The following is a 26,319-nucleotide window of genomic DNA, read 5'->3' as shown; positions in this document are numbered from 1 at the left end:
ATCTTGGACTGGAGCTGGGTTTGTGTTTTGAGCGTGTGTGGGAACCCTGAGCAAGACTTCATACTCTTTACATCATCATCACCATCACCACCTTGGGACGGAAGCATCCTACACACATCTCCACAGACACGCACACACTCACGCACACACACACACACACACACACACACACACACACACTTAAGTACACACGTTAAGTACACACAACCACATCTCTCGCTGTACCGTTTCCATGGGACTGCTGTTGTCATGGTAACAAAAAACAAAACGTCTGCATAATAACACAAAAGAACAAAAAGAAAATCAAGAAAACCCAAAACTCAAAAGAATGTAAAACCAAAATAAAGTAAGGCCTACCTATTGTAGCACCGTTTAATGCAACGACATTAACAACAACAAAAAAAGCATTATTTGCCTTTAGAAATAACATACAAGAAAATGTTGCAAATTGCATGTTCTTTTTTTTTTTTTTACTATAACATTATCATTATTACTATTATTAATATAAATGTTAAGCAGGTTAATAATTGGTTTGTTCTATTAGGCAGGCAGCCAGGCACATAGCTAGTATCATTGGCACGGAGGAAGAGATAGAAAATAATGTCACTTGATTTGATTCGGGCAGACGACAGGACAGCCCTCAGGGCTCCTCGGGTCCACTGCCCGCCTCACCGGTTCCAACTGGTTTTTAGAGCCGTGTAAACAGGTTCCGACCAGATCGAGACAGCATTGAAATAAATGCAGCAACAAAAACTAAAGACGTTTCGAAGTCATCCGAAAAAGAAAACTTAAACCAGTTTAAGCATTTTCTTTCTTTTTTTTTTGCAGTTTGAGTTGTCGCCATTTCCCATCTTGGCTCTAGTCTTTGTTGGCCGCTCTCAGCTGATGACCATACTTTACGTCTTTGTTTGAAAACGGTTCAGATTTTGGCCGCGACAAGGCAGGGGTTAAAACCACCAGGCAATACCAGCCGATCAGATTTATAAAACAAACCAAACTAAAATAACTTCCTGTCTAGTTTAAGTTTAAGACAGTTAAGACCAGTTTTGGTGTATTAAAAAGTTCCTATGAAGTAGCTGGAACACAACGCGGTGAAACTAGATCAGGTTTGATCCGGTTTTACCGAGTTTGAACCGGAGCAAAACCTTGAAATCGGTCTTGGTCGGACCGGGTACAAACATATTTCGGACCTGGGTTAGGAGACCGCTTTCGCTGGATGCTGGGCTTTCAGTCTCATTGAAGGGAAAGGCATGTCTCCACGTATATTCCACTCTGCTTTATATGGCAACTGTGCAAGTGAAGGGCAGCTTCCTTCAGAGTCAAAAGGCCAGAGAATACAAAGTGGGAGCAGTTCACCCTTCACAACATTCAGGCCTTCAACTCGCGTCTCATCTTCAATCCCACCAATCGATTGTTCATTAGGCATCTGACTGTTACCTGAAACAGACTTAAGCACGGTATTCCCAAATGGTTTCCATTCCTATCAGGCAAAAAAAAAAAAAAATCCCTTTTTCTTTCTTCGATTTTGACCGAATCACATGACAGGCCTTTTAACAAATCAGGCGTCGTCTCTGACCTCGGGGGTCCGTTGGAGTTAGTCCGAGACGGGCCCCGACAGCCACGTCCCCAGCCGGCTACGTCGGAATGTCCGGCTACGTCGGAATGTCCTCAGGAGCGCTGGCGTCTGGTGCCTCCGCCTCCGTGAGCTCCATCTCTTCGGTGACCTCTGTGACCTCTGTCGCAGAGGAGCCCTCATCCCCGCCGCCGGCGTCCGCCTCGCCCTTAGCTTCCTGCTCGGCGGTGACGTCACGCGCTCCTTCCTCCGACTCCTTCTCAACCTCCGTGCTGCCGTCTCCATCAGCGTCAGCGTCAGCATCAGCATCCCGGTCGCCGTCGGCAACCGTACCCTCGTCAGGTTGGCCCTCGCCCGCCACCTCGTCGCCGCCCTCCGGCGCGACCTCGCCATGCTCCTCCTCACCGTCGTCGTCTTCCCCCGGCGCCGTCTCCGCCGCTGCTGCCTGACCTTTGCCCTCCAGCGTGACCGTCTCCTCCTGGGGCCCGTCGCCCTCCTCCTCCTCCTCCTCTTCCCGCCGCACGTCCCGCTCCCCCTCGGCGGCCTTGTCGCCGTAGCGATGCAGCCCCCGCTGGATGTGCGTGGTGAAGTCGTAGCGGTCGGCGCACGCGTGCAGGCAGAAGGCGCACTGGTGGGGGCCGCCGTCGCCGTGGCAACTCATGTGCAGCGCGTACATGACCTCGTCCAGGAAGTAGATGCCGCAGTGGACGCAGCGGTGGGCCAGGTCGTCCTGCGTGGACGCCTCCGCCGTGGGCGCGCGGCCGGGCGGGGGCCCGCACGGCGGGCTCTTCAGCACCGACGCCCTGGCGTTGGTCGCCACCGCCGCCGCCGCCTCCTTCTCCCCGTCCTCATCCTCCCTCGGCGGCTGCGGCTGCTCCTCCTGTTCCTCGTCCCTCTGCACGCCGCCTTCGTCCATCCTCTCCACCTCCTCCTCCACCACCTCCTCCTTCACCTCCTCCTCCCTCCTTCTCCTCCTCCTCTCCACGACTAGTGGAGATGCGCGCCTCCTCTTCTCGGCGCCGTTAGCCGTGGCGGCGGCGGCGGAGTGCGGCGAGTCCCTCTGCCTCATTGCCAGGTCCAGCGGAGCGTCGTTCTCCGGGGAGGAGGAGGACGAGGAGGGGGTGGGGGTGTGGGGGTGGAGCGGGGGTGGGGGGTAGTGGGGCGGGGCGGAGGGCGGAGGGGGCAGCGGGGAGTACGGGGAGGAGCCACAGTAGGGCACCTTGTAGCTCTGCTGCTGCTGCTGCTGCTGCTGCTGCTGCTGAAGATGATGCTGATGCTGCTGCTGTTGCTGCTGCTGCTGCTGCTGGATCACGGGCGTAACCATGGCGCCCAGGTAGTGGGCATTGCCGCCCAGCGCCCCGGAGTTGCCAAGGCCCCCCAGGCCGGGCACCCCGGAGGCGGCGGCCATCTTGTACTTGGTCCAGAAGCGCAGCCAGTCGGACTCGGAGGTGAGGTCGGGGGACAGGGCCAGGGGCAGGGGCAGGGAGAAGAGCGGGTACTGGTACTTCTCGATGGGCGACCCCGGCGGGGAGTAGCTGGACGGTTTGGAGGGCCGCATGTACTTCTCTATGGGGCTGCCCCTCTCCGACCCCCCGCCCCCCTTTCCCCCCTCCCCCTTGGGGGCCAGCCCAGTCTCCGCGCCGCCGCCGCCGCCGCCGCCCTCGGCGACCAGCGAGGCGGGCGGGTGGGCGGGAAGCAGGAGCGGCGGCATGCGTCGGTGGATCTCTAGCGTCTGATTGGCCAGGAAGGCCTGCGTGGAGCGCGGCGACCGGGAGCGCGGCGATGGCTGCTGGTTCTTGATGGGCGGGCAGCCGCCGTTGAGGCGCTCCTCGCTGGCGATGCGCTGCTGCTTGGGCGCGGCGGCGTTGTCGGGCGCCAGGGAGTCCGGGTTGAGCCGCTTCCGGGTGCGGCGCCGGATGATCTGCTCGCCGTTATTCTGCTTGATGATGTTCAGCGGCCGGGGCGTCTGGGGGACAGAGAGAGAGAGAGAGAGAGAGAGAGAGAGAGAGAGAGAGAGAGAGAGAGAGAGAGAGAGAGAGAGAGAGAGAGAGAGAGAGAGTCGTAAAGTTATTTCAATTGGTTCCAACCTGGACACCAGTCCAAACGTTATTTACATACCTCCTTTTAATAAATAGTGGTAAAGTACTATAAACCTGGCTTCCAGAGGCTCCCTTCTAATTCATCCTGAGGAAGCTTGGCCTGGAGCTTGAAGCAAAGCCCTTGAGATGACAGCTCGTGTTGCTGAATATGACTCATGGCTCCTAGCCGTCGGACCGTAGCCCTGTCCAGCCTATCGAGTGCTACAGTACCTGCCCTGGTCACAAGGGGGGGCTGTTACACGACGTCAACCACATGACATGCCTCGTCAGCGCTCCAAGCTTTCAGTCGCAATCAGCGGCACCCCTAGAAGTCATTTAGCGCGGGGAGGTCAAGGGATCTCATCCCCGAAAATATACCAAGATCCTTCGGATGACGAGCGAGCGCCTCACCATGGCAATAAGCAACTCCAGGCATCGATGATGACATGAGTCGAAAGGGTTCAACGTGTTAGAAGAGACGAGAGCGAGAGCGCAATGCCTTTAATCACTTTATTCCCCTCTCTACTTCTAACTAGTCTCGGAGAATGAAGGCTGTGAAATGTGAACCATGTGACAAACAAAGTATATCTGTTAAGAGTTTCAAACGCATCACGGCTCATATCGATGTTGACTTTTGACATCAAAGCCCGACTTCTGGACTTCTGCGCGATCTCTCACTGAAGTTTGTCAGTTGCTTCCGGCGTTTCTGATGAATTCAGTAGAAAGAGCATGTGGGTGTGTTGGGGGGGTGTTTACATGAATATTTTGCTAATCTGCAACACATTTGATATCCTAACACAGCCCCTGATAGATCAGTTTGTGTGTGTGTTTGTCTGTGTGTGTACGTGTAGGTTTGTATGGTTATGTGTTTGCCAGAATGTGTATCTCTGTGTGTCTGAGTTGGTGGGTATAGTTACAGTATGAGCTTGATAGGTATTTCTGTGTGTGTGTGTGTGTGTGTGTGTGTGTGTGTGTGTGTGTGTGTGTGTGTGTGTGTGTGTGTGTGTGTGTGTGTGTGTGTGTGTGTGTGTGTGTGTGTGTGTGTGTGTGTGTGTATAGTTTTAGTCTCGTCAGAAGGTGTGTGGTTGTGGGAATCATTTAGTGGTCATCAGAACGTGTGTGTGTGTGTTAGTGTCTACCGTTTTGGGCTCATCAGAAGGTGTACGTGTGTGTGTGTGTGGTTGTGTGTCTAGTTTTGTGGTCATCAGAACGTGTGTGTGTGTGTGTGTGTGTGTGTGTGTGTGTGTGTGTGTGTGTGTGTGTGTGTGTGTGTGTGTGTGTGTGTGTGTGTGTGTGTGTGTGTGTGTGTGTGTGTGTGTGATCGTGCTCTAGTGTGTGTTGTGATGGTTTGATGTAGAGTTTGAGACATGCACCCTGGCACTTTGAAAGCAATCACCTCAGAAAAGGAAAAGAAAAAAAAAGGCCACAGACTGTGAGAAAAGTAAAACACAAACTGAGAGAAAGAGGGAAGCAAAGAAAGAGAGAAAGAAAGAGGACGAAGGGATACGAGAAAGAATAGGATAAAAGAAAGAAGGAAAGGAAGAAAGAAAGAAAGAAAAGAAGGAAAGAGGAATATGGAATTAGCTATTAAATTACCTGTGCAAAATAAAAACATGCCAGATTAAAAACTATAAAGACCTATTTAATGCCTAAAGAAATAAAATAAAAGGAATGCAATTACTATCCTTTTAAATCTCAAATCTCCCTTCGTCCTGTCTCCAGCACAATGAATCTGTCGTGTGTGTTTGTGTGCGTGTGTGTGTGTGCAAGATGGATGAAGAGAGAGACAGATTTCTACCTTCATGTGTTAAGAGTGCTTTTAATTATAGAGGTGGTCGGTCTGCCAAACTGTCTGTCTGCTCTATCAAATGATAAATAATTGGTTTGGTCGGTCGAGGTGAAAGTCTAGGGGATTCCTTATAAAAAATACAATTCCTTTTTTTCCTATTCTGTTCATTTGGGGAGAAATGGTTCATTAGGGATCTGAGGTAAAACTTGACTTTCAACTTTTAATTATCCACACAGAGACACACACACACTCAGCTGACAGGTAAATCTGGTGGACCAACAGAAGTGAAGTGGTGTTTTTATGAAATACGACAGCTCTGTTACTGCAGAGCCATCTCTCCCCCTCCCTCCCTCTCTCTCTCTCTCCCGTTAACGTATCCTCTTTCAAATGCTGCAATACATCCCCCCCATTCCTATTTTAATGTTGTCCTTCGTCGTCTCTTTCTCCCCCTCTCCCTCTCCCCAGCTCCCTACTTAACCCCTTGTTGGTTTTTTCCTTCCAACTCCACAGACTCCCTGTTTTCCAGCCCTCTCTCCCTGCGTCTCCCTCTCCCTCTCCGTCTCCCCCCCCTCTCCTCCCTTCCCTCAAGTGTTTTACTAGCTGCGATCCTCTCTAATAATGTGTGTAGAGCGTATAAAACTTTTACTATGGGATATAAAATATGGTCGTCATGAAGATTGCCAAATGTTGAGGGGAGCTGGAACGTGATTGGGGCAGCAGATGAGACCAGAAATAAATAGGCTGGGTTGAACCTGGGCCGTTCACAGGGGCAGAAAGGGAGGGAAAATAGTGATGGCAGCATCCCTTTAAAGCTCCATTCTTTAATTGCAGTAGAGTGCTCGTAGCCTCAGTGCCTGGAGCCTGAAGCTGGTAGCGCTGTTAGCTTCCCACTAGCTAGCCTCAATCCCGGTGTGATTTATATGACGCCAACTCAATTATCTGGATGATGAAATGTGTCGGTCTCAGCTCGGGGTTTGGAAGGCGTTGTGTGATACAGCTGAGCTGAATGCTCACCATGATGTTCCCAGGCAGAAAAGAGACATTTTATTTAGCTGTTAGTCCAGGTAGAGACAACTGACTAAACAAACAAACGCAAAGTCAATGTGTGTGCGTGCGTGCAAACCCCTTTCGCTTTCTACGGGTTGGCTTCGAAATTGTGTACGGGTTCCAGAACTCATCTCCAGATCATTCAGCCCCCTCGCCCCTCCACCAATGAAATCCCATAAGTTGAGGGACGCTCTCCAGCTCCTGAGACCAGGAAGTAGATTCCTTCCGTCTCGCTGGGAGCAGATGTCTTCCACGCCTCAGAGATGAGCCTCTCAGATAAGAACGCCCCCCCCCCCCCAAAAATAAACAGAGAAAACGCAACAGTTTCCAAGTAGGCTGCATCACAGACGACCCTGCGATCCACCGCCAGCGCCTATTAGAGTGTCAACATCTGGTGCACATAATCAGTTTGGAAGCCATCTCGGTTAATTATATACACTGCGAAGACAATTGGAAGGAACTGGGAACTGGCGAGAGTCCACCAGCAGGATACAAGAGGACCACCCCCCCCCCCCCCCTTCCATCGTCCCCCCAGCGCGACGCAGCGCAACATCAAAAGCTGAGGCACCCAGGGGTCCCATCCTGATCTCTTTACCTTCCTCTCCGAGGTACTAGGTAAGGAGATGCTTTGATTGTACGGGGGTCCTGGCCAGGGGAGAGAGAGGGAGAGAGAGTGAGGGAGGGAGGGAGAGATGGAGACAGAGAGACATAGAGAGAGAAGGTGAGATGGAGAGACAGAGTGGGAGAGAGAGAGAGAGAGAGGGAGAAAGAGAGGAAGAGAGAGAGGGGGAGAGAGAGAAAGTACGGGAGGAGAGGGAGGGAGAGAGGGAGAGAGAAAGAGAGAGAGAGACAGAGAGAGAGAGAGAGAGGGGGGTGACGTGTTGTACTGCTGTGATGTATTTGTAAGGAATGGGTAAACAGGCGGGGCTGTGTTGTGTGTACTGGGAAGACCATGTTTCCACCCCGGAGGTGGAGCGGCCCGGTGGGATGGGACAGGGAGGATGTGATTCAGCACTGTGCAGAACTTACACTGTCATTAGATAAGCATGACACACACGTTGCTATCATAGTGCGTTTCGTTTCGTTCATTTCCATTGAAATGAGTTTGTGTGTGTGTGTTTATCTGTATGTGTGTCTCGTGTGTGTGGGTGCATGGGTGCGTTCATGTATGTTATAATGCACGCATGTATGTAAATGTACCCGTGTGTGTCTGTGCGCGTGTCTATACAATAGTAAGAGGTCCTGTTCACCAGAATGCATCATGGGATGTTTTGCTGGCGATCCTCTGCCATTTTGTGACGACTCAGGGGAAACTCCACTTTAATGACAAATCAGTTCACCATTAATTCCAAAACCGTGACCAAAACACCATGATTACCAATTACATTCCTCTGCTCCTATACTTCCCGCCCTATGAATGTAGGCGGTCATCGGGATGTGACGTCATGGTTAACCTATAATAATAACATTCATTTACATAGCACGTCTCCTAACAGAAGCTAAAAAGTGCTTATCAAGACACAAACAACCAAAAACAGCAGCAGAGGAAGGTATGTGGGTGTTTATGTCTGCATGTGGGTGTGTTTGCGGTGGATGTGTATGTGTGCGTGTGTGGGTAGGTTTGCGGTCTGCGTGCGCTTGAGTGTGTGTGTGTGTGTGTGTGTGTGTGTGTGTGTGTGTGTGTGTGTGTGTGTGTGTGTGTGTGTGTGTGTGTGTGTGTGTGTGTGTGTGTGTGTGTGTGTGTGTGTGTGTGTGTGTGCGCGTGGACGTGTGGGCGCGTGCGCCGGCAGACCCACCGAGTGCAGCTTCTGGTAGAGGCCGCAGGCGTTGCAGACGTAGCCTCCGTTGGCGTTCTTCCTCCACAGAGACGTCTTGGTGGTCAGACAGTTGGCACAGAACACACCACTCGACCGCCGCCGCTGGGAGAGAAAGAGAGAGAGAGGAGGAGGAAGGGAGGGAGAGAGAGAGAGAGAGAGAGAGAGACAGAACCCCAGAGACGGAGAGAGAGAGAGAGAGAGAGAGAGAGAGAAACAGTAAGAGAGAGACAGTGAGGGAGAGGGGAAGAAATCGTTGAGTACTTCACATTATAAATGACCAGGCTATTAATTAACTTGGGAAGATAAAGCACGTGAACAAGTGTGATATCAGGTGATGGGGGAGGTAGGGGGAGAGAGAGAGAGACTGCATAATGAGAGAGAGACACTGCATGATGATTGAGAGATGGAGAGAGAGAGAGAGAGTTATGCTGTGTGGTGAGAGAGAGAGATGTGGAGAGGTAGAGAGAGAGAGACACTGCGTGATGAGAGAGAGATTGAGAGAGAGAGAGAGAGAGGGGGAGGGGGAGAGGAAGAGAGAGACACTGCAGGATGAGAGAGAGAGAGGGAGAGAGAGCGATGGAGGGAATGAGGCCGAGGGTGATAAGGCAGGGAGACGATGCTCTCAGTCTTGGCTGCTAATGACTGATTCTCTGGGAGGGTGATATGGCAGCCCCCCCCCATTCTCTCCCCCATCTTCTCCCCCCTCATTTACACTGTGTGCACAAGGCTCAGGGATCCTCTCCACCCCCGGTCATCACTGTGTGTGTGTGTGTGTGTGTGTGTGTGGGCATGCTGGGTGCGTATGGGATGTCTGCAGTGTGTGCATGTGTGTATTGGGTGTGCGTGTATCGTGTGTGTGTGTGTGTGTGTGTGTGTATGTGTGTGAGAAGGGAATTGTGTGTATTTGTTTTGGATAAAAAGCTGATTCATTTGTACTCTGTTGCAATACACAGCTCGGCTGAACAATGACGCACGCACACGCATGCAGAAAAACATTGGGCTTGTGTTTGTTTGTTTAATCAGATGGCGTTTCTCCAGCAGGAAATGTTCAGACACACACACACATACACACACAGTACATATGAAGTATGGACTATGGATGAGGGAGAAATTGTATTAGGCCGGGGAAGGGGGTTGGGGGAGGAGGGAGAGGAGGTGGGGGGGGGTATGTGGGTGGGGGGAGGGTTGAGGGAGAGGGGAGGGTGAAAAGGCCAATAGTGGTGGCTGGCATGCTCCATCACAGTAATGAGCCAATCAGAGTGGTTCTCCATCTCATTAAGTATGCGCCCCATCCACTGTCCGTCCTGACCCCAAAGAGGACAGGCCACCATATCTTCCTCCTCCTCCTCTACCTCCCCCTGCCCCAGTCATTGTGTACCCCCGTCACCCCCTCTCTCCCTCGCTCCATGTTAGTCTGCCTCCCTCTCTCTCTCTCTCTCTGTCCGTCTCTCTCCATGTTATTCTACCTCCCTCGGCCTCTCTCTCTCTGTCCATCTCTCTCCATGTTATTCTACCTCCCTCGCCCTCTCTCTCTCTGTCCGTCTCTCTCCATGTTATTCTACCTCCCTCGCCCTCTCTCTTTCTGTCCGTCTCTCTCCATGTTATTCTACCTCCCTCGCCCTCTCTCTCTCTGTCCGTCTCTCTCCATGTTAATCTGCCTCCCTCGCCCTCTCTCTCTCTGTCTGTCTCTCTCCATGTTAGTCTTTCCCCCCTCTCTCTCTCTCTCTGTCCGTCTCTCTCCATGTTATTCTACCTCCCTCGCCCTCTCTCTTTCTGTCCGTCTCTCTCCATGTTAGTCTGCCCCCCTCGCCCTCTCTCTCTCTGTCCGTCTCTCTCCATGTTAGTCTGGCTCCCTCGCCCTTTCTGTCCATCTCTCTCCATGTTAGTCAGCCCCCCTCGCCCTCTCTCTCTCTCCTCTGTGCCTCTCTCTCCTCTCCCCATATTAGTCTAGCTGTCATGCTGTCTCTCTCTCGCCTCTCTCGGTGTATGTCGATCTCCCTCCTCTCTCTCTCTCTCTCTTTCTCCATGTTAGTGTAGCTGTCACTCTACCACCTCACGGTCGCATGTATTTCTCCTGCTTGACATGCCCAGTCTGTCGCCCCCCTCCCTCCATCTCTCCCTCAAAATATGCACACACCCTCTCTCTCTCCCCCTTGTGCATGTTGTATTCATGGTTCTGCGGGCGCAGAGGGGCTAGCACACTTTCCCGGGACTCTTGAATCAAGCAGAAGAGGAGTGATTAAGAAGAGGAGTGATTAAGAAAAGAAAATTTCTTCCAAACAGTTCCATTTTGTTGGTTGGTTCTGCTCAGCAGCAGATGGCAACAGCACCGGAATATTCCACTGAGCAACAGCTAGAAAACACAGGTTCCCAGGGTGCACTGGGGCGCCTTTATTGTGTATACCCCCCCTACCACCCTCACCAGTAGGTGAGAGAGTGAAGAACTGCCATGCGAGTCTCCACACAGCACACATTAAAACTAATTATTTAACAGGGAAAGTGCAGGTGAGGGACTGAGTCTGTGTGAACCCTGAAATAGAAACAACGAGGAAGATACACCAGAGATCAGCAGTTGGTAAAATGATAGTATATTATGGATAATGGTGGGAGAGAGAGGGAGGGAGACAGGAAGAGAGGGAGACAGGGAGGGAGACGGGGAGAGAGGGAGACGGTAGAGAGGGAGGGAGGGAGGTAAACGGGGTGGGAGGGAGACGGGGGGGAGGGAGACGAGGAGGGAGAGAGGGAGAGGAGGAGGGAGGGAGGGAGGGAGATGGGGAGGGAGGGAGACGGGGAGGGAGGGAAAAGGTACAATCGTGCTGACATGTTTGGTAAAGAGATGAAGAAGAGGTCCATGAAAACTTTATTTATTTATTGATAATTTATTACTATTACAAAAAATAAACAAAAACTATTTTCAAAAAGAACATGTATAAATATATATAAACTATATCTATATATATGTATATATTACATATATATATAATGTATTTGACGTAGGCAGAAAAGCGAGACCATGTCAAGTACATTGGGTTTGCGTAGAAACAATACAAAAGTTCTGGTCAATGTGGTGTGTAATCCTAACTGTGCTGAAATGGTAGATTTTACGCTTTGCATGTCTTCATCCATCCGCACAGACTGCACAAACAGTGTGTGTGTGTGACTGTGTGTGTGTGGTGTGCACACATACCATGCACCATACGGCCTCCACATGTAGAGTAAGACGGAGCCAGGTGATTGATTGATGAACACTTCCTGTGTGTGTGTGCGTGTGTGTATGTGTGTGTGTGTGTGTGTGTGTGTGTGTAGCGTTACAAGCCAAACAGCATGTCTGTCATCAGAATTCGGTTTCCCTCCAAGTTCCCAAATCACTCACATATGGCCCACAGTTCCTCCCCTATCCTCTTCTCTCTTCCTCCCCCCTCTTTGTCTATCCCTCCCTCTCCTTCTTTCTCTCCCTTCTTCCCAGCCCCCTCATTCTCTATCTCAGCTTTCTCTTCGATCTTTCTCCCTCTCCCCCCTCTCTCTATCTTCCCCCCTCTCTCTCTCCCTCCCGCCCCCCCTCTCTCTCTCACTCCCGCCCCCCTCTCTCCTTCCCCCTCTCCCTCTCCTTCCCCCCTCTCTCTCTCTCTCTTCCTCATTCCTCATCTATTTCTGTCTTCCTCCTTCCATCCCTCTCCTGTCCCTCCCTATAGATCTCTTTCCGCCCCCACCCCCCCCCCCCCCCCCTCCCCTCCACACACCTGCGTTCAGTTGGCCAGGAAATGACTGTTGATTCTAAGCGAGACGTGATCCCTGCACAAGCGTGTGCGCGTGTGCGTAATTGTACGAGCCGAGTCGAAACCGTGGGGTAACACGCCAGCGACCGGCAGCACGGGCAGCCGCCTGCTGCTGATGTGCTCATGCTCTGTAATAGGGTCAGGGGTCAATCGTACAGGAAGTGAGGAGGCTCCCGCACCAAACCTCGCCCCGGTGCAGCAACCGCTGGTAATCAAAGGCACGCCTCACATGTGTGAAGGCCCACCCACAGGATCAGGCGAAGCTAGGTTAGAGTGCTGTGTTACAGTATTACAGCAGCATTCAGGAATCAGATGGATTGTGTTGGGAACTGCTGTGTGGTGTGTTAACGCACAGCTGAGTGTGTGTGTGTGTGTGTGTGTGTGTGTGTAAGTGTGCTCACACATAGACACAAACAGAGGTTAAGTTATACTACTGTGACAATATTCAAACATTATGTTCTAACATAATGTCCTTTAGGCTTGACAATAATATATTGTGAACTAATGAATTTATCAAACTCATAAATGCTGTGTGAACATTTGTTGTAAATGCAGTGGCGTGTGTGGATTTATGTGTGCATGAATGAGTGAGTGAGTGAGAGAGAGAAAGAGAGAGATGGAGATAGAGTGAGTGTGTGTGTGTGTGTGTGTGTGTGTGTGTGTGTGTGTGCGTGTGCGTGTGTGTGCTACCCTGATTGATTACTGATATGTGGCCTTGCCACCCCTCTTTAGGGCAGCAGAGGTGGCTGGTGTGTAATTGTGTGCTCAGGTCCTTAATGATATCTATTTATCTGAGAGTCACCATTCTGCACAATTAATGCTCCAAACAATGGCCTTTGAAACACAAACCCAGGCCGAGAAAACGCACACACGCACGTGCATGCACATAAACTAATGAAAAACAAAACTTTGTCTAAACTTTCCTGACTCAAAGTCAAATAGAGCAAGCAGAGCAAAACCTGTTATTTACTATTAATTTAAAAATGAGCGTATTTTCGGCTCATTTATGGGAACAAGGCTGACCGGTAGATTTGATAGCAGGGCTATAGCCAGCGATGGCGGCTTTGGGGAAAACGTGAACCCGATGTTTTAAATTAACAACACAAAAATGGGACAATTTATGCAGAGAACACAGTCACTTGACCCTGTTGTTATGTGGATCAAAAAAATGAAAAGAGTTAAAATAGAACCTTAAAACCTCTGTCAGGGGAGATGTGTTTCGTTGTTGAATAAATACCTCTTTTTCGCCAGCACTCTCAATTCAATTTGTTCAGTGCTATTTGAGCACGAATAAAAAAGCAAGCACATTTCCTGAAATGTCGAGTCGTCACCTCGGCGCGTGCGGTCGGCATTAGGGAGACGGTGGCTTTAAAGTGTTATGGAAATTGAGAAACAGTTGCGGGAAATGTGAAAGAAGGAGGGCAAGAGAGGGAGGAGAGGAAGGAGAGAGCAGCAGGAGGGGGGAGGCAGGGATGATGAGCAGACTGGGGGGCCCTCCGGTCGAAAATAAATTAAGGGAGTGGGCCTTCCAAACAAAGTCTTTCAAAATGAAATTATATTTAATTCATTTAAACAGTAAGTCAGCCCTGCTTTTAACACACCCAGATTGAGACATGCACACGCACACACACCATACACACCCGAGTAATCACACAGAGGTACACACACACACACACACACACACACACACACACACACACACACACACACACACACAAAGAGGGGCACACACATACTCTCAAGCCCTAACACAAAGACTAACACACACACACACACACACATGCATAACAGGTCTGTGCAGACTTGCATTAAATCAGTGATTATTTAATCAAGCTCAGAGACCAACTAGAGGAGTTAACTTGATTCTATGCTGCCGAGTCCAATATCCCATATACTGGATCACTTTATTACACACACACACACACACACACACACACACACACACACACACACACACACACACAGGTCCAACAAAGAAGAACAAACAAGTGTAGACCCACATGCACACACACACACACACACACACAACAGCATCTGGAATCAATCCCAAATAGACCCCCATTGGTGGAAACGCCGATCGACTGCCTATAACATGTGTATCACATCACCATCACATGTGTGTGTGTGTGAGTGCATGTGCACGTGATTGGTTGACTCAGAGAGTGTGCACGTGTGTGGTTTTCTCCAGCCTACTGTCTGTGTTCAAATTGCTTCTGCCTAATAGTGTAATTGGGTTTATGTTGAAAGAAATTGAGTGGAATTGACTAAGAATTTATCCTGTTATTCAGTTATTCAGAATAACAGAAAAGAAAGAGCGAGAGCAAAGAAAGAGTGAGAGAACGAGACTGAAGGAGAGAGAGCGAGCGTGAGAAAGAAGTGAGGTGGATGAAGTGACAGCTTAATCACTGCTTTTCCAGGTCAAATAAACTCTACAAAACGTAAATTTTCCTCTTAATTGTGATAACATCACACGATGCAATTACACACGACAATTACACCAGATAGCAGCTCACAAAAAAGCCCTGTTTATCCGTTACCTGTCAACCACTTAGCGGCCAAATAAGGAAATTAAGTTCCAAATGTCAATTTTTCCCAGGAAATTTGGTTTGTGGCATGGGGGATTCTAGATAACACCTTGGTATGCGCACACACACACACACACATACTGAAACGTCCCAACAACTGGATTAACGCATGATTTCATATATTTAAAATCAGCTCATCTCAAACGTCATGGGTTCGAGTCCCAGCTCAGGTCCCACATAGCCTGCCTAACTGTTCTCCTCCCGCACGTCGAGGAACATCGTTTGAAGGGCGTCTGAGGAAAGGAGAGCAGTGGAATTTGATGCTATTCGGGAATTTGATACTATTCGGGTTGACGGCAGTTGCGTCAGTTATTCGATTTTGTTTGCGGTGAGCACCGATCACGTCTGACCCGATGAGCATCAAAAAGATGGCCACAGCATTACCCTGTACACCATTTCTACAGTGAGACCTTACGAGGAGGACAGATTACAGGAGGATTACAGCACTGATCGGCCATCTCTTTGAAATAACGGAGATGCCATAATTAACAGGAAGGAGCGCAGCCACTGGACCGCTTCCTGTGAGGATCACGAGGGGATCGACAGCGCCGAAAGGCAAGCGTACGAAACCGAGCCAGAGGTTTTAACCCAAAGGAAGCAGGGACGAGATCATCCGCATTGTAACCGGGGCAACGGTCGATATGGCAACCAGTAGTGATGATGCTGGGGATGAGAATATGTGTGTGGGGGGGGAGTTATAAGTGGTTGTTATTATAGCAGTTATGGTGTTAGGGCTGATGGGAAAGACACACACACACACACACACACACACACACACACACACACACAGGCAAAGGCACGGACGTTTGCGTCCATAGACCGACTCTTTGACAGTTGCTCTCTGAAGACACATTATTATAAACAATAAGCAGCATATATCAAAGCCGTCTAGAATGTGTGGAAACAGTTTTTAAAATAAGCGGAGGAGGAGTATCACCAGGAAAAGCAACTTTAATTACGTTCTTGTTAAAGTTATTTTGCTTCTTTTTATATATTTTTTATCAAGATTGTCTTTTTGTATTCCTCACTAATTTGTCTGTAAACAGTAAATGGTCACTTTGGGAGGCAGGGTAAAAGAAGTGTTAAAAGAACAACCGGTACAATTAACACACCACAGCTCTCTGCTCATTACCCAGTAAGAGCTTGGAGACTATTTCTTAAGGGGTATTGCTAATCCCTGCAGAGCCATTCCTCACAGAGGAAAACCAATCAACTACCAGTGACACGAGCACGCTCACACACAACGATTAACCAAGTATCAGATACAGCAGCCAACTCTCTCAAGTGGATGAAAAAGTTTGAAGCAGGTTGAATGATGACTGATTTCGCAAAAAGACACACACACCATTTCTGGAGAGTAGGAGAGCATTACAGAGAGCAAGGGCTTATGGGAAATGTGGTCCTTATTCCCATGCATAAATCACTTTCTTTAACACTTGCAAGGCTCTCCTATGAGGAGGATGAGCAGTTATTCAAATAACAATGATCAATTTTAACGACGCAAAAGGAGTCAAATGCACAAGAAGGGTTTGCTTTACGAGCAGCGAGACTTCCGGACAGGGGCCGAAGTTCTGCCCTCTGGTTACCCGATAGAGCAATAGCTGTACTAATTATTACTAAAAGTAGTGCTGGCTTTAATAAGTCAGAAAAAGTGGAATGGACAGCTTGACATTTAATGCACCGCCAAGGCAGGCCTCTTCGGGCCACTTCTGTTCACTCATTTGACATTAAAAGTTTTATGAATGTTTAGGGATATGGCCCGCACAGATGCAGAGAGACACACACACACACACACACACACACACACACACACACAGAAGTGCACAAGAGAGTCCTATTGAAATGAAGGTTGTCACCTTTCACAACAGTGCTGCCATTCTATCTCTCTGACGCACCCTGTGTGTGTGTGTGTGTGTGTGTGTGTGTGTGTGTGTGATTACTTGGGTGTGTGTGTGAGTAAACAAGAAGAAAGAGACAGCGAATGACAGCCAGGTGTCAAGCCGAAGACAGCAGTGCGAGTCGGAGGGGATGAGATCACACACACGCATGCGCAGACACACACACACACACACACAAGCATCTCCCGTGACACAAGAGGAATAATGCTTCTCTGTCTCGCATGCACGTGTACACGCGCACGCACACACACACGCACGCACACACACACACACACACACACACACACACACACACACACACAGTGACCCATTTCCGCCGTCTTTCAACTTCTTGCCTTGACTTTCTTTCCTCCTCGCCGTCTACGTTCACTCTACTCTCAAAGTCTTCACCTCCTCCTCCTCGGTCTCCTCACCCCTCTATCCTCCTCGACTGGGGAACTCTTTAGGCAAGCTGTTCACTATAGTCTGACCCAAACTGCAAAAACTCAACAACCAACAAAACGGCTTAAATGTATGATGTTGAGGGACTTGAGATAGATGGAGTGATGGAGACAGATGGAGAGAGACAGAGAGAGAGGTGGAGAGAGAGAGAGAGACGGAGAGAGGCGAGCGAGAAAGAGAAACGACAGTACACGCCGAGGGACAGCAACCGAAACTCCTCATATGAGTTTCCGTCCATCTCATTTAGATAAACAGTCCTAACGCAGACTGAATAAAAGATGAGCAATGTGTGGTCGGGTGTGTGTGTGTGTGTGTGTGTGTGTGTGTGTGTGTGTGTGTGTGTGTGTGTGTCTAAACTCATTCATCGTTTGTCCTGACTGCTGTAAGCCAAGAGCAGGGGGGGGGGGGGGGGGGGGAGGAAGAGGAGGGGGGAGGAGGAAGATTGGGAGGAGGAAGAGGAGGGCAGGAGGACGAGAGGGGAGAGGAAGAGCAGTGACACGGGGGACGAGGCAGGCGGAGACGTAGGAAAAGGAGGCGGAGGAGAAGGAAGGGGAGGAGGAGGAGGAGGAGGAAGAGGGGGAGGACTCCTTTGACCCCTTCATTGTCTCGTTGTTTCCTGATATTTCAGGTGTCTTTTTACTCCAAGACACTCATCGCTATCTCTCTCCTTTCTCTTCTCCCTGTCGTCCTCCTCCTTCTATTGTGTATCTAACTATACATGAACTGTATATAGATATATAGATATCTTCATATGAGAGGCTTTGTTACCTGGGAATTGTCTCTTTGGCTGATAAAAACAGCTAAAGCCTGAACAGGTATACACCTCTCTATGTAGAAGCCCGGCAGGGAGAATAGAGGTCAGGATGTCTTAACCTCATTCACGCTCGCACCTGCCCGAACTGATTCGTCCCCGTGTCGTTCCCGGGAGCGGTGACGCTCCGGACGCCATGCGTGCAAACCGCCCGGCCGCAGCGGCGCTTACAGCCGGCTGTAATCTCCATGGACGCCCATGGACTCTCCGTATACACCAGTTGCGCAGCGGGGCGACTTTGAGTTCCGCCTTAGGGCTAGGGATGGCCAAACTAAAAGATTCAGGGGTCCGATTCCCCCCCCGCATTAACAACATAAGGGTCGTTGGATAAACTGTAGGTTAGTTCACTAGGGGGGGGGGGCGGGGGGTGACATGGGGTTTTGTCAACTGAACCTCAGTAAAGTGTGATCAGATTACAGTCCATTAAGGACTTCCATTTCAGGTACTTTAGAAGGGGGAGAACCCGGGGGGACGGAGGTAATTCCTCCTTGTTTTTCCTCAAAGACTGATCCCTGCTTTACAGAGAGTCCCGGATTAGATTAACGTCAGCCCTTTGGTCTCCGTGGAGCTCAGACACTGTATCACGATGACATTAAGGGTTGTTAAAGAACTTCTCAATTAAGCCCCTGGAAGGATTCTGCCTTCGTTTTAGTCAATATCTTGAAAACAACAGTGCTGTTTTTCGGGAGATCTATGAAATTTGTTTGTTTGAGACAGTGCAAATTCGTTTTTTTTGGTCACATGTGTGTGTTTTGGTTATGTGTGTGTGTATGTGTGTGTTGAGAATACATGTTAGTAAAATAGTTTAGGCATGTACATACGTGTGTGTGTGTGTGTGTGTGTGTGTGTGTGAGAGAGACTAAAGAACAAGAGAGCATGATAGAGAGAACAATTAGGATATAGGAAAAGAGAGAGAGAGAGGGGAAGAACGAGGTAGAGACGCTGTGTCCCTGGGCTCTGGAGGTCGATTGTAACTCATTTTCACACACACACACACACACACACACACACACACACACACACACACACACACACACACACACACACACACACACACACAGCCGTGGAACGAGGACACTGAAACCTTAACTCACCCTGTTGCCTGAGGGGTGAGGGAGAAAGAAAGAGAGACAGAGACAGAGATAGAGACAGACAGATAGTCAAAGCCCTCATAGAAAATGAAAGAGAGAGGGAGACCGGGACAGAGACAGAAAGAGACAGACAGTCAAAGCCGTCATACAAAATGAAAGAGAGCAAATAAATTCCTGACATGCATCCCTAATACGGCAGTAGTAGCATCATGATCCTTTCGGAATTAACCGTCATATTAAACGTCTGAGTCACCGGTTTCACGGTTGATCCGACAACATTTCAGCGGGGCGCATTCCCACACTTCCTAGAAGAACTCAACTCTGTACCAGGAATACAGGTGTGCTGGAATGCCGGCTGACGTCACAAGCACAGGTTACTGTTGCTAAAGCCGGTTAATGCATGTTTAAGCTGGAGGTGGCTGTTGCTTCCAAAAATAACAAACATTACAGTGTGAATTCTAGCTAGGTTTCTGTCGGTGGCTAATTTGGCGAAGAGCCTCTAGTTTCACGGCAGTGGCTGGTGTCTCTTTCAAATAGCTCACAGCAAGGCCACAGAAGTCCCACTTCAAGCCTTTCAACAGTTGCCTTCAAAAACACATTCTACTTATATTGGACAAAATCACCTTGGTCTCGGAGGGGGGGGGGGGGGGGGTGAAACTCGAGAAGGCTCAAGTGTAATCCAGGTGTGTGAAAAGGCCAGGTGGGAGCGGGTTTGAACTCCGAATCATCTGTTGCAGGACAGAACTGTGCAGTCAGCGCTTTGGGTGTTCTTTTCTGTCCAGTGCTGCAGTTTTCAAATGAAAGCGTGCACACACGGCCGTGGAGCAAATAGCTTAACCTTCTGTTGGTTTTAAACAAAGTAAGGATGTGTATGCTGATCAGAACCACACAATCACATACAGTAAATACACACTGGTGCACTCTCACACACACATATATAGGTGGACACACACACCAGCACCCAAACACACTGGTTAATACCAGAGTGTGTCCAGGTAGACACACTCTGGTGGACACACACACACACGTATATAGTTGGTGGATGTTTTAATTGCCTAACGACCTTGGACAGAGACGAGCCTTTAATTGGGCGGAGCGGGGGGGAAGTTATGAATAGATAGACGGGAAGGAAAAAAGTGAGAACCGCACAGTTAAGCTTGATTAACACAGTACAAGATCGATGTACAGTATCTTCCTCTGCACGAGGGTGTGTGTGTGTGTGTGTGTGTGTGTGCGTGAGCGTGAGTGTGTGTGTGTGTGTGTGTGTGAGCGCTAGAGAGAAAGGGAGGGAGGGAGAGATAGACAAAGTGCCAGAGAGTGTAATTCCAACCAAACTGTATAAAGCACGGCACTTTAGAATATTACACGTCCAAATGACCTCTCTCTCACACACACAGCGCACACAGCGCACACACACACACACACATAAAATGTAGGCTTTGGCAAATGATTTTATCTCCTCATAAGCCCTAAAGAGGAAGGAATAACAGAAGGAGAGACGAGGTCAAGAGGATAGGAGCTAACAGGAGGAAAGGAGGAGATGAGAAGGAAGGGGAGAGGAGAGAAGGAAAGGAAGAGAGGAGATGATAAGGAAGGGGAGAAGAGAGAAGGACTAAGAGGAGGAATGAGGCAAGAAGAGGATGAGAGAGATAGTAGATGAGTGAGAGGAGAGGAGTGCAGTCAATGCGTTGTATGAGCCATTACTTTTTGTACTATTTCGCTACTCTTGTTTTGACACGTACATAAAGTAAAACAATGTCAGTTTCTAGGATCTGTGCAAACGATTGACATGGATAGAAATTCTTTCACATGACCGCATAACAGAGCAAGAGTAAAGAGAACGAGGGATGGATGGATGAGGCAGAGAGGGGAACTGATTTCCGATCATTTGCCCTCTTTCTCACCACCGGCTTTTACTGTGAAACAGGTAGATAATCTATTTTTGCTGTGTGTGTGTGTGTGTGTGTGTGTGTGTGTGTGTGTGTGTGTGTGTGTGTGTGTGTGGGTCGGGGGTCATGGTGGTGGGAAAATTAGTGTTGCTAAGGAGACCAGTGAGGTCAAGGTGAGCACTAGGCAGAGGTAGCCACACACAGACGCACACACACACACACATACACAATACTCATAAAAACACACACACAGACACAGCAGGGGAAGCCTTTCAGGCTATTTCAGGATGTCCACAAAATGTCGGACTGGGGGCGCTGGCAGTAAAGTGGGTTTTGTGTCTCTCACACACTGAGAGACACACACACACACACACACACACACACACAGGAAGAGAAAGAGCAGACGGGTCACGAGCTTTGCAAGAGTGCGGAAATTCATAGTGCAAAGTTAGGATGTTGCACTCCACGGCAGGATTACCATGATGAATTACCAATGTCCAGCCGCACATAATAAAGAGAAGGGACCGGCTGTGTCCCATGACCACACCGGCCGTATTCAACCTCCTCAAGACGACTCAGAGCCAGACTGCCCAGCTCCGCTCCTGTATCGCCTTCATTATGATATACTTCATTATGATCGGTTGTTCAGCTTTGTGTACTGTACTGTACACACTTCATGATTGTGTCCCTGTCTTGTCGTCTTTCTGTTTGATCGTCCGTCTAACTATGGCACGTGTGACGCAGGTCCGTTTTCGGGGGAAAAACATTAAAGACTAAAGAGACGTCTTATCTTTTCCTTTCCTCCTCCCTCTGGCGCTCTGTCCCCGAACAGATTCAAGACAGGTCTGTTTTATTTGTATAGTCCTCCATCACACCCCCCTGACCCTGCCCCACCCACAATGGGCACAAAAAACACCCCTGCTAAAGATCCGTGACTCCATCTCGCTCCTCATTACTCACAAGACACACCTTCGTAAAAACAAAACCACACTTTTACCGACTCACTCGCCCCGCTGATCCGCCTCGTAATCCTTGCGCATTTAAAAAACGTTTTACTGCTTGTTTGTTTGCTTTGACTCCTATCTTTTATCCCTTATCAATTAAGGTGTCTTTGTGTTCTCCGTATAAATAAAGAAACGTGTTATCCTTCTGAGGGGCCCCGCTAGACCGACGGCCCCCGCCAGACGCCTTGCTTGTGTATTTGCATTCAAATCGACTCTGATATTTGTATTGCTATCTCGCTCGCTGGCTTCTTCCCCGAGATGCGCGGTTAACAAAATAAACCTGATCGGTAATTATGGGATGGCTCACGCTGGCCAGCTCCGCTGGGGGTCTAGCGCAATTATATCAAATGTGGACGCTCTCATAAATATGTACGCACGCACGTGCACACACACACACACACACACACAAACCCACATGCACATAGCGTTTGCTTAGGGAAATGTGAAATTAAAGTCTGATCTCAAAGCAATAAAGGAGACATACGATCGCAGGTTAGCTCCCCGGCCGGATCATTCCCCCTAAATCAACATATTTAAAACAACAACAACAAAGGCCGCGCGGAGACGGTTAGCGCGAGCATATTGTTGTGCAGGCCAGGGCACAGTGGAGAGAGGCCATTAGCCTGGGCGGCTTCCAGAACATGCTGGAGCGTCGTACCTGATGTTACCCCTGAGCAGGGCAGCCATTCAGACGCCAGGTGGAGCATTATTTGGGCCAACAATAATAGATTGTAAGAGAAAGTGTGTGTGTGTGTGTGTGTGTGTGTGTGTGTGTGTGTGTGTGTGTTTGCGTGAGTAGTGTGTGAGTGTGAGAGAGAGTGACAGAGTGAGTTAGAGAACGGTATCTGTTTGAGTAGTGGGTGTGTGTATCTGTCTTGTGCACGTGTATTCTGTGTGTGTGTGTGTGTGTGTCTGTGTGTGTGTGTGTCCGTGCCTCCGTCCGTGTGCGTGTCTGTCAATGCACCTGTTTGTATGTGTATGGGTGTGTGTGTCCTTGCTTATGTATGTCTGTGTCCATGCATATGTATGTGTGTCTATGCGTCTGTGCATCAATGTTCAGTATTGTTACAGTATTATTATTCATGGTTAGGGACTTATATCTGTTGACACGCCTGAGCTTCTTATTTAGAGAAACTAAAAGCAGGAGATTGAGTGACAGGATGCATTTGGCCATACGTCTCTTTCTAAAGGATTTTCATGACCAGATTGTCCTGCTCACACACACACGCACACACTTGCACACACACTTGGCATAAAACGGAGGATAAGGATAAAGGGGACACATCAAATTTGATGAAGAAGAAATGCTCTACGATTCAGAAGTAGTTTGTCTCATTTATTTTGCCTTATTTAACATTCAAGACTCATCTGTGTGACCTAAATCCTGCTGGAGTCTGGATCGATTTGTCATTTTCACAAGACCCTGATAAACATGTCAGTGTGTTTGGCAGTAAGCATTCGCTGTGACACACAAACAATTTATCCTGGAAATTGTAGCCTGTTGTAATTTTGATCACATTATACTGTGTGAATGTGTACCGCCTCTGTCAGGCTCACTTCTCTATTGGTTGGCTCAGCCAACTGTAGCTGAGTTCCAATGCATCATGGGTGATGATAGATAATCATTGGAAAATGTCATCTCTGCTTGGTTTGGTAAACAGTGACTTTGCAGACCTTGGAGAATATTCTATTTCATGGTCCCATTTCAATAGTCGGGGAAATTACGCGTCGAATGAGGTTGGGACTTGTGATCTGCGTGATCTAGGAAGTGTGTTGGAATCGTACTGCTGAGGAGCTTAGGGTGGTCACTGCTATGGGAGGAGAGGAAGGAGAACCAGGAAGAGAGGAGAGGAGGGAGAAAGTGGAGAGAAATGAAAGGAGAGAGTAGAGGAAGGAGAGATGAGGAGGGGGAGCTGGAGGAGAGAGAGGCCAGGAGTGGGATAGAGGGGAGGAAGTACCTGAGGGAGAGACGAAGAGGAAAGAGATAAGCGAGAGAGTAAAGGAGGTACAAAGAAGGGAGAGAGGAGAGGAGGGAGAGAGGAGAGTAGGGAGAGAGGGCTCAGTTAGGAAAATAGTAGAGGGGGGAGATGGAGGAGAGTGGAGGGGAGGGGAGGGAAACAGAAGAGGTCAGTAAGGAAGACATGAAAGGAAGGTGAGAGAGAGAGAGAGAGAGAGAAGAGAGAAGAGGCAGTACAAACAACAGAGGAGATAGGAGGAGTGGACGTCCGGGCAGTATTTGATTGCATGCATGGGCGTGCCTGCGTCTTCATCTGCCTTGTGTGTGCTTGTGCAAGTGTGTTGGTGTGTGCATGTGTGTAAACAGCTGCCCTGCTAAGTGGGGTGACCGGCCCCGGGTGTGTTTGACATGTCTAACCCAGATGGGTGGAGCATGTCTAACCCTCAAGGTGGAGCTAGAGCCGGACACATCAATACCTGATTACTCTGAACCCCCCCGGTCCATCCCTTCACTCATCTCTCCTAGTCTCTCTCCCTGTAACTCCTCTCCTGCCCCGACCTAACAACACACACACACACACACACACACACACACTGATCTTTCTCTCAGAAGGATGCTTGCTATGTCTGTCTATCAGAGTCAATCAGATCAGCTATCCTCAAAGCAACTATCCAAACACACACACTTTGTGTGTGTGTGTGTGTGTGTGTGTGTTTGAGAGAGAATTAGATATAATGAAGAGCGAGACAGACAGGGCGACGGCAAGCAAACAAGAGACAAGGTCCCCATGTCAGACGTATTGAGAAATGTTGATTTTCCACACTCATCTTTAAGTGCCCCTCCAGCCAAGAACAAATGGACACTTTCCACATTGTGAATTATGGCTTGGTGTAAGGCCAACCGTGCTTCTAAAGTACAAAACCCCATTTATATTTAACACCTCACACCCCTTACACAGCCCTGAGGCAACCGCCAAGCTGTGTGTAATCGAGTGACAGTCGGAAGGAATTAAACACAACACAGATACGGGATATTTGTTTTCATAATATATCATACCATATAATATGTACAGAGTATATTATGTGCCATATGGTCTATTCCATAATGTATAATGTATTATTCATAATGCACCTGCCTGGTTTGCTGTTTGTATTTAAATCTAATATGCTGATGTGAAGATGTCTAGCATGATCCATCATTCCATTCATGGCGCAGAACAAACAAACACGCACGCACACACACACACACACACACACACACACACACACACACACACACACACACACACACACACACACACACACACACACACACACACACACACACACACACACTTTCCCATAAACACACTATAAATGTTCTGCTTCACCACCAGCTATAATGACAAAGCCTATTATTATTACTCAGAGACGGGATTGCTCAGCAATTTTTTTCTTAATTTCTCAGTTATTTATTGTAGTTTCTATCTTCTGCTCAATGTTATTTCTCATATACATTTCATATGTCTATATCTCCTCTCCTTTCTCTCTCCCTCTCATATATAATAATATCTGTCTTTCTGTCTGTATTTCTTCAAATATCCCAGGTTAAAGGTGAACAACTGGAACTCTAACTCTGCTTGGCTCCTTCTGTGTGAAGGTTGAACATTGTGCAACGGTAGGTTTGTCACAGTTTATCTACCCTTGACATGGATTTGGACCACACCAAATGCCTTTTCACCAAAGTTAGCATAGCTAGCCAAATGAGAATCACCATTTATTTTTTGCTGATTTAAAATTTGAATTTATACCAAATTAAAAAATATGAATTCAGTTTTGCCATGATGCAAGACAAATTTGCAGATAATTATAAAATACAAATATTTGGTATTAAGTGTTTGTCTCAGCTTTAGAAGATGCCAAGAATTTTCTTTTTGGTGCATTTCTACACAGCGGAAAATCCTGGCCAAAGCCAAGTGTGTATGAAATACATTTGTATACTGCTCTTACCAGCCGTGAACGAGCCAAATCCCTGTAGTACTGAAAAGAGGTGTGACTAACACACACAATAATATGAACATCTTAACATTGTGCAGTTTATACCAGCCCATAATGTAATTAAGAAGTGGATCAACAATTAACATTAATTATTACAGATTACGGAAAGAAGCTAAAGTGAAGCTAACGTGAGAAAGACACACAGACAAGACAAAGTCCTGACGCAAGTGCACACACACACACACACACACACACACACACACACACACAGTGTAGCAATGTTATGACAATTTACTGAACATTGTAGCTTCACATCTGGATAACATCAGTAGACACACATAGCACAAGGGTGCACGCACACACACACACACACACACACACACACACACACACACACACACACACACACACACACACACAACAACAATGGCAGGTAAAGCTTATAAAGAAGGACAAACCAGGGCGATGCAACGGAGGAGACAATGTTGTCTGTTACTCTCTCCCGTTCCCTCTCCCCATCTTTCCCTACTTTTCTCTCTCTGTCTCCCACTCTCTCTCTCTCTCTCTCTCTCTCTCTCTCTCTCTCT

General features: G+C 48.5%; 1 protein-coding gene across 1 annotated transcript in view; it reads right to left on the bottom strand.

The window, feature by feature from the left end:
• Positions 1-1,652: 1,652 nt before the first annotated feature.
• Positions 1,653-26,319, bottom strand: part of trps1 (trichorhinophalangeal syndrome I) — a gene marked incomplete at its 3' end in the record, with an annotated part of 83,898 nt that continues 59,231 nt past the window's right edge. The window contains exons 9-10 of the mRNA XM_084484830.1: positions 8,284-8,406; positions 1,653-3,539 (exon numbers count right to left, since the gene is read on the bottom strand). Coding sequence (XP_084340956.1) covers positions 1,653-3,539; positions 8,284-8,406 — 2,010 coding nt within the window. The remainder of the gene's footprint in view (positions 3,540-8,283; positions 8,407-26,319) is intronic.

Source organism: Micromesistius poutassou, assembly GCF_964030765.1.
Source record: "Micromesistius poutassou genome assembly, chromosome: 20".
Taxonomy (NCBI): domain Eukaryota; kingdom Metazoa; phylum Chordata; class Actinopteri; order Gadiformes; family Gadidae; genus Micromesistius; species Micromesistius poutassou.
The sequence above is the reverse complement of the archived record's forward strand: the minus strand, read 5'-3'. Positions and strand labels throughout refer to the sequence as shown.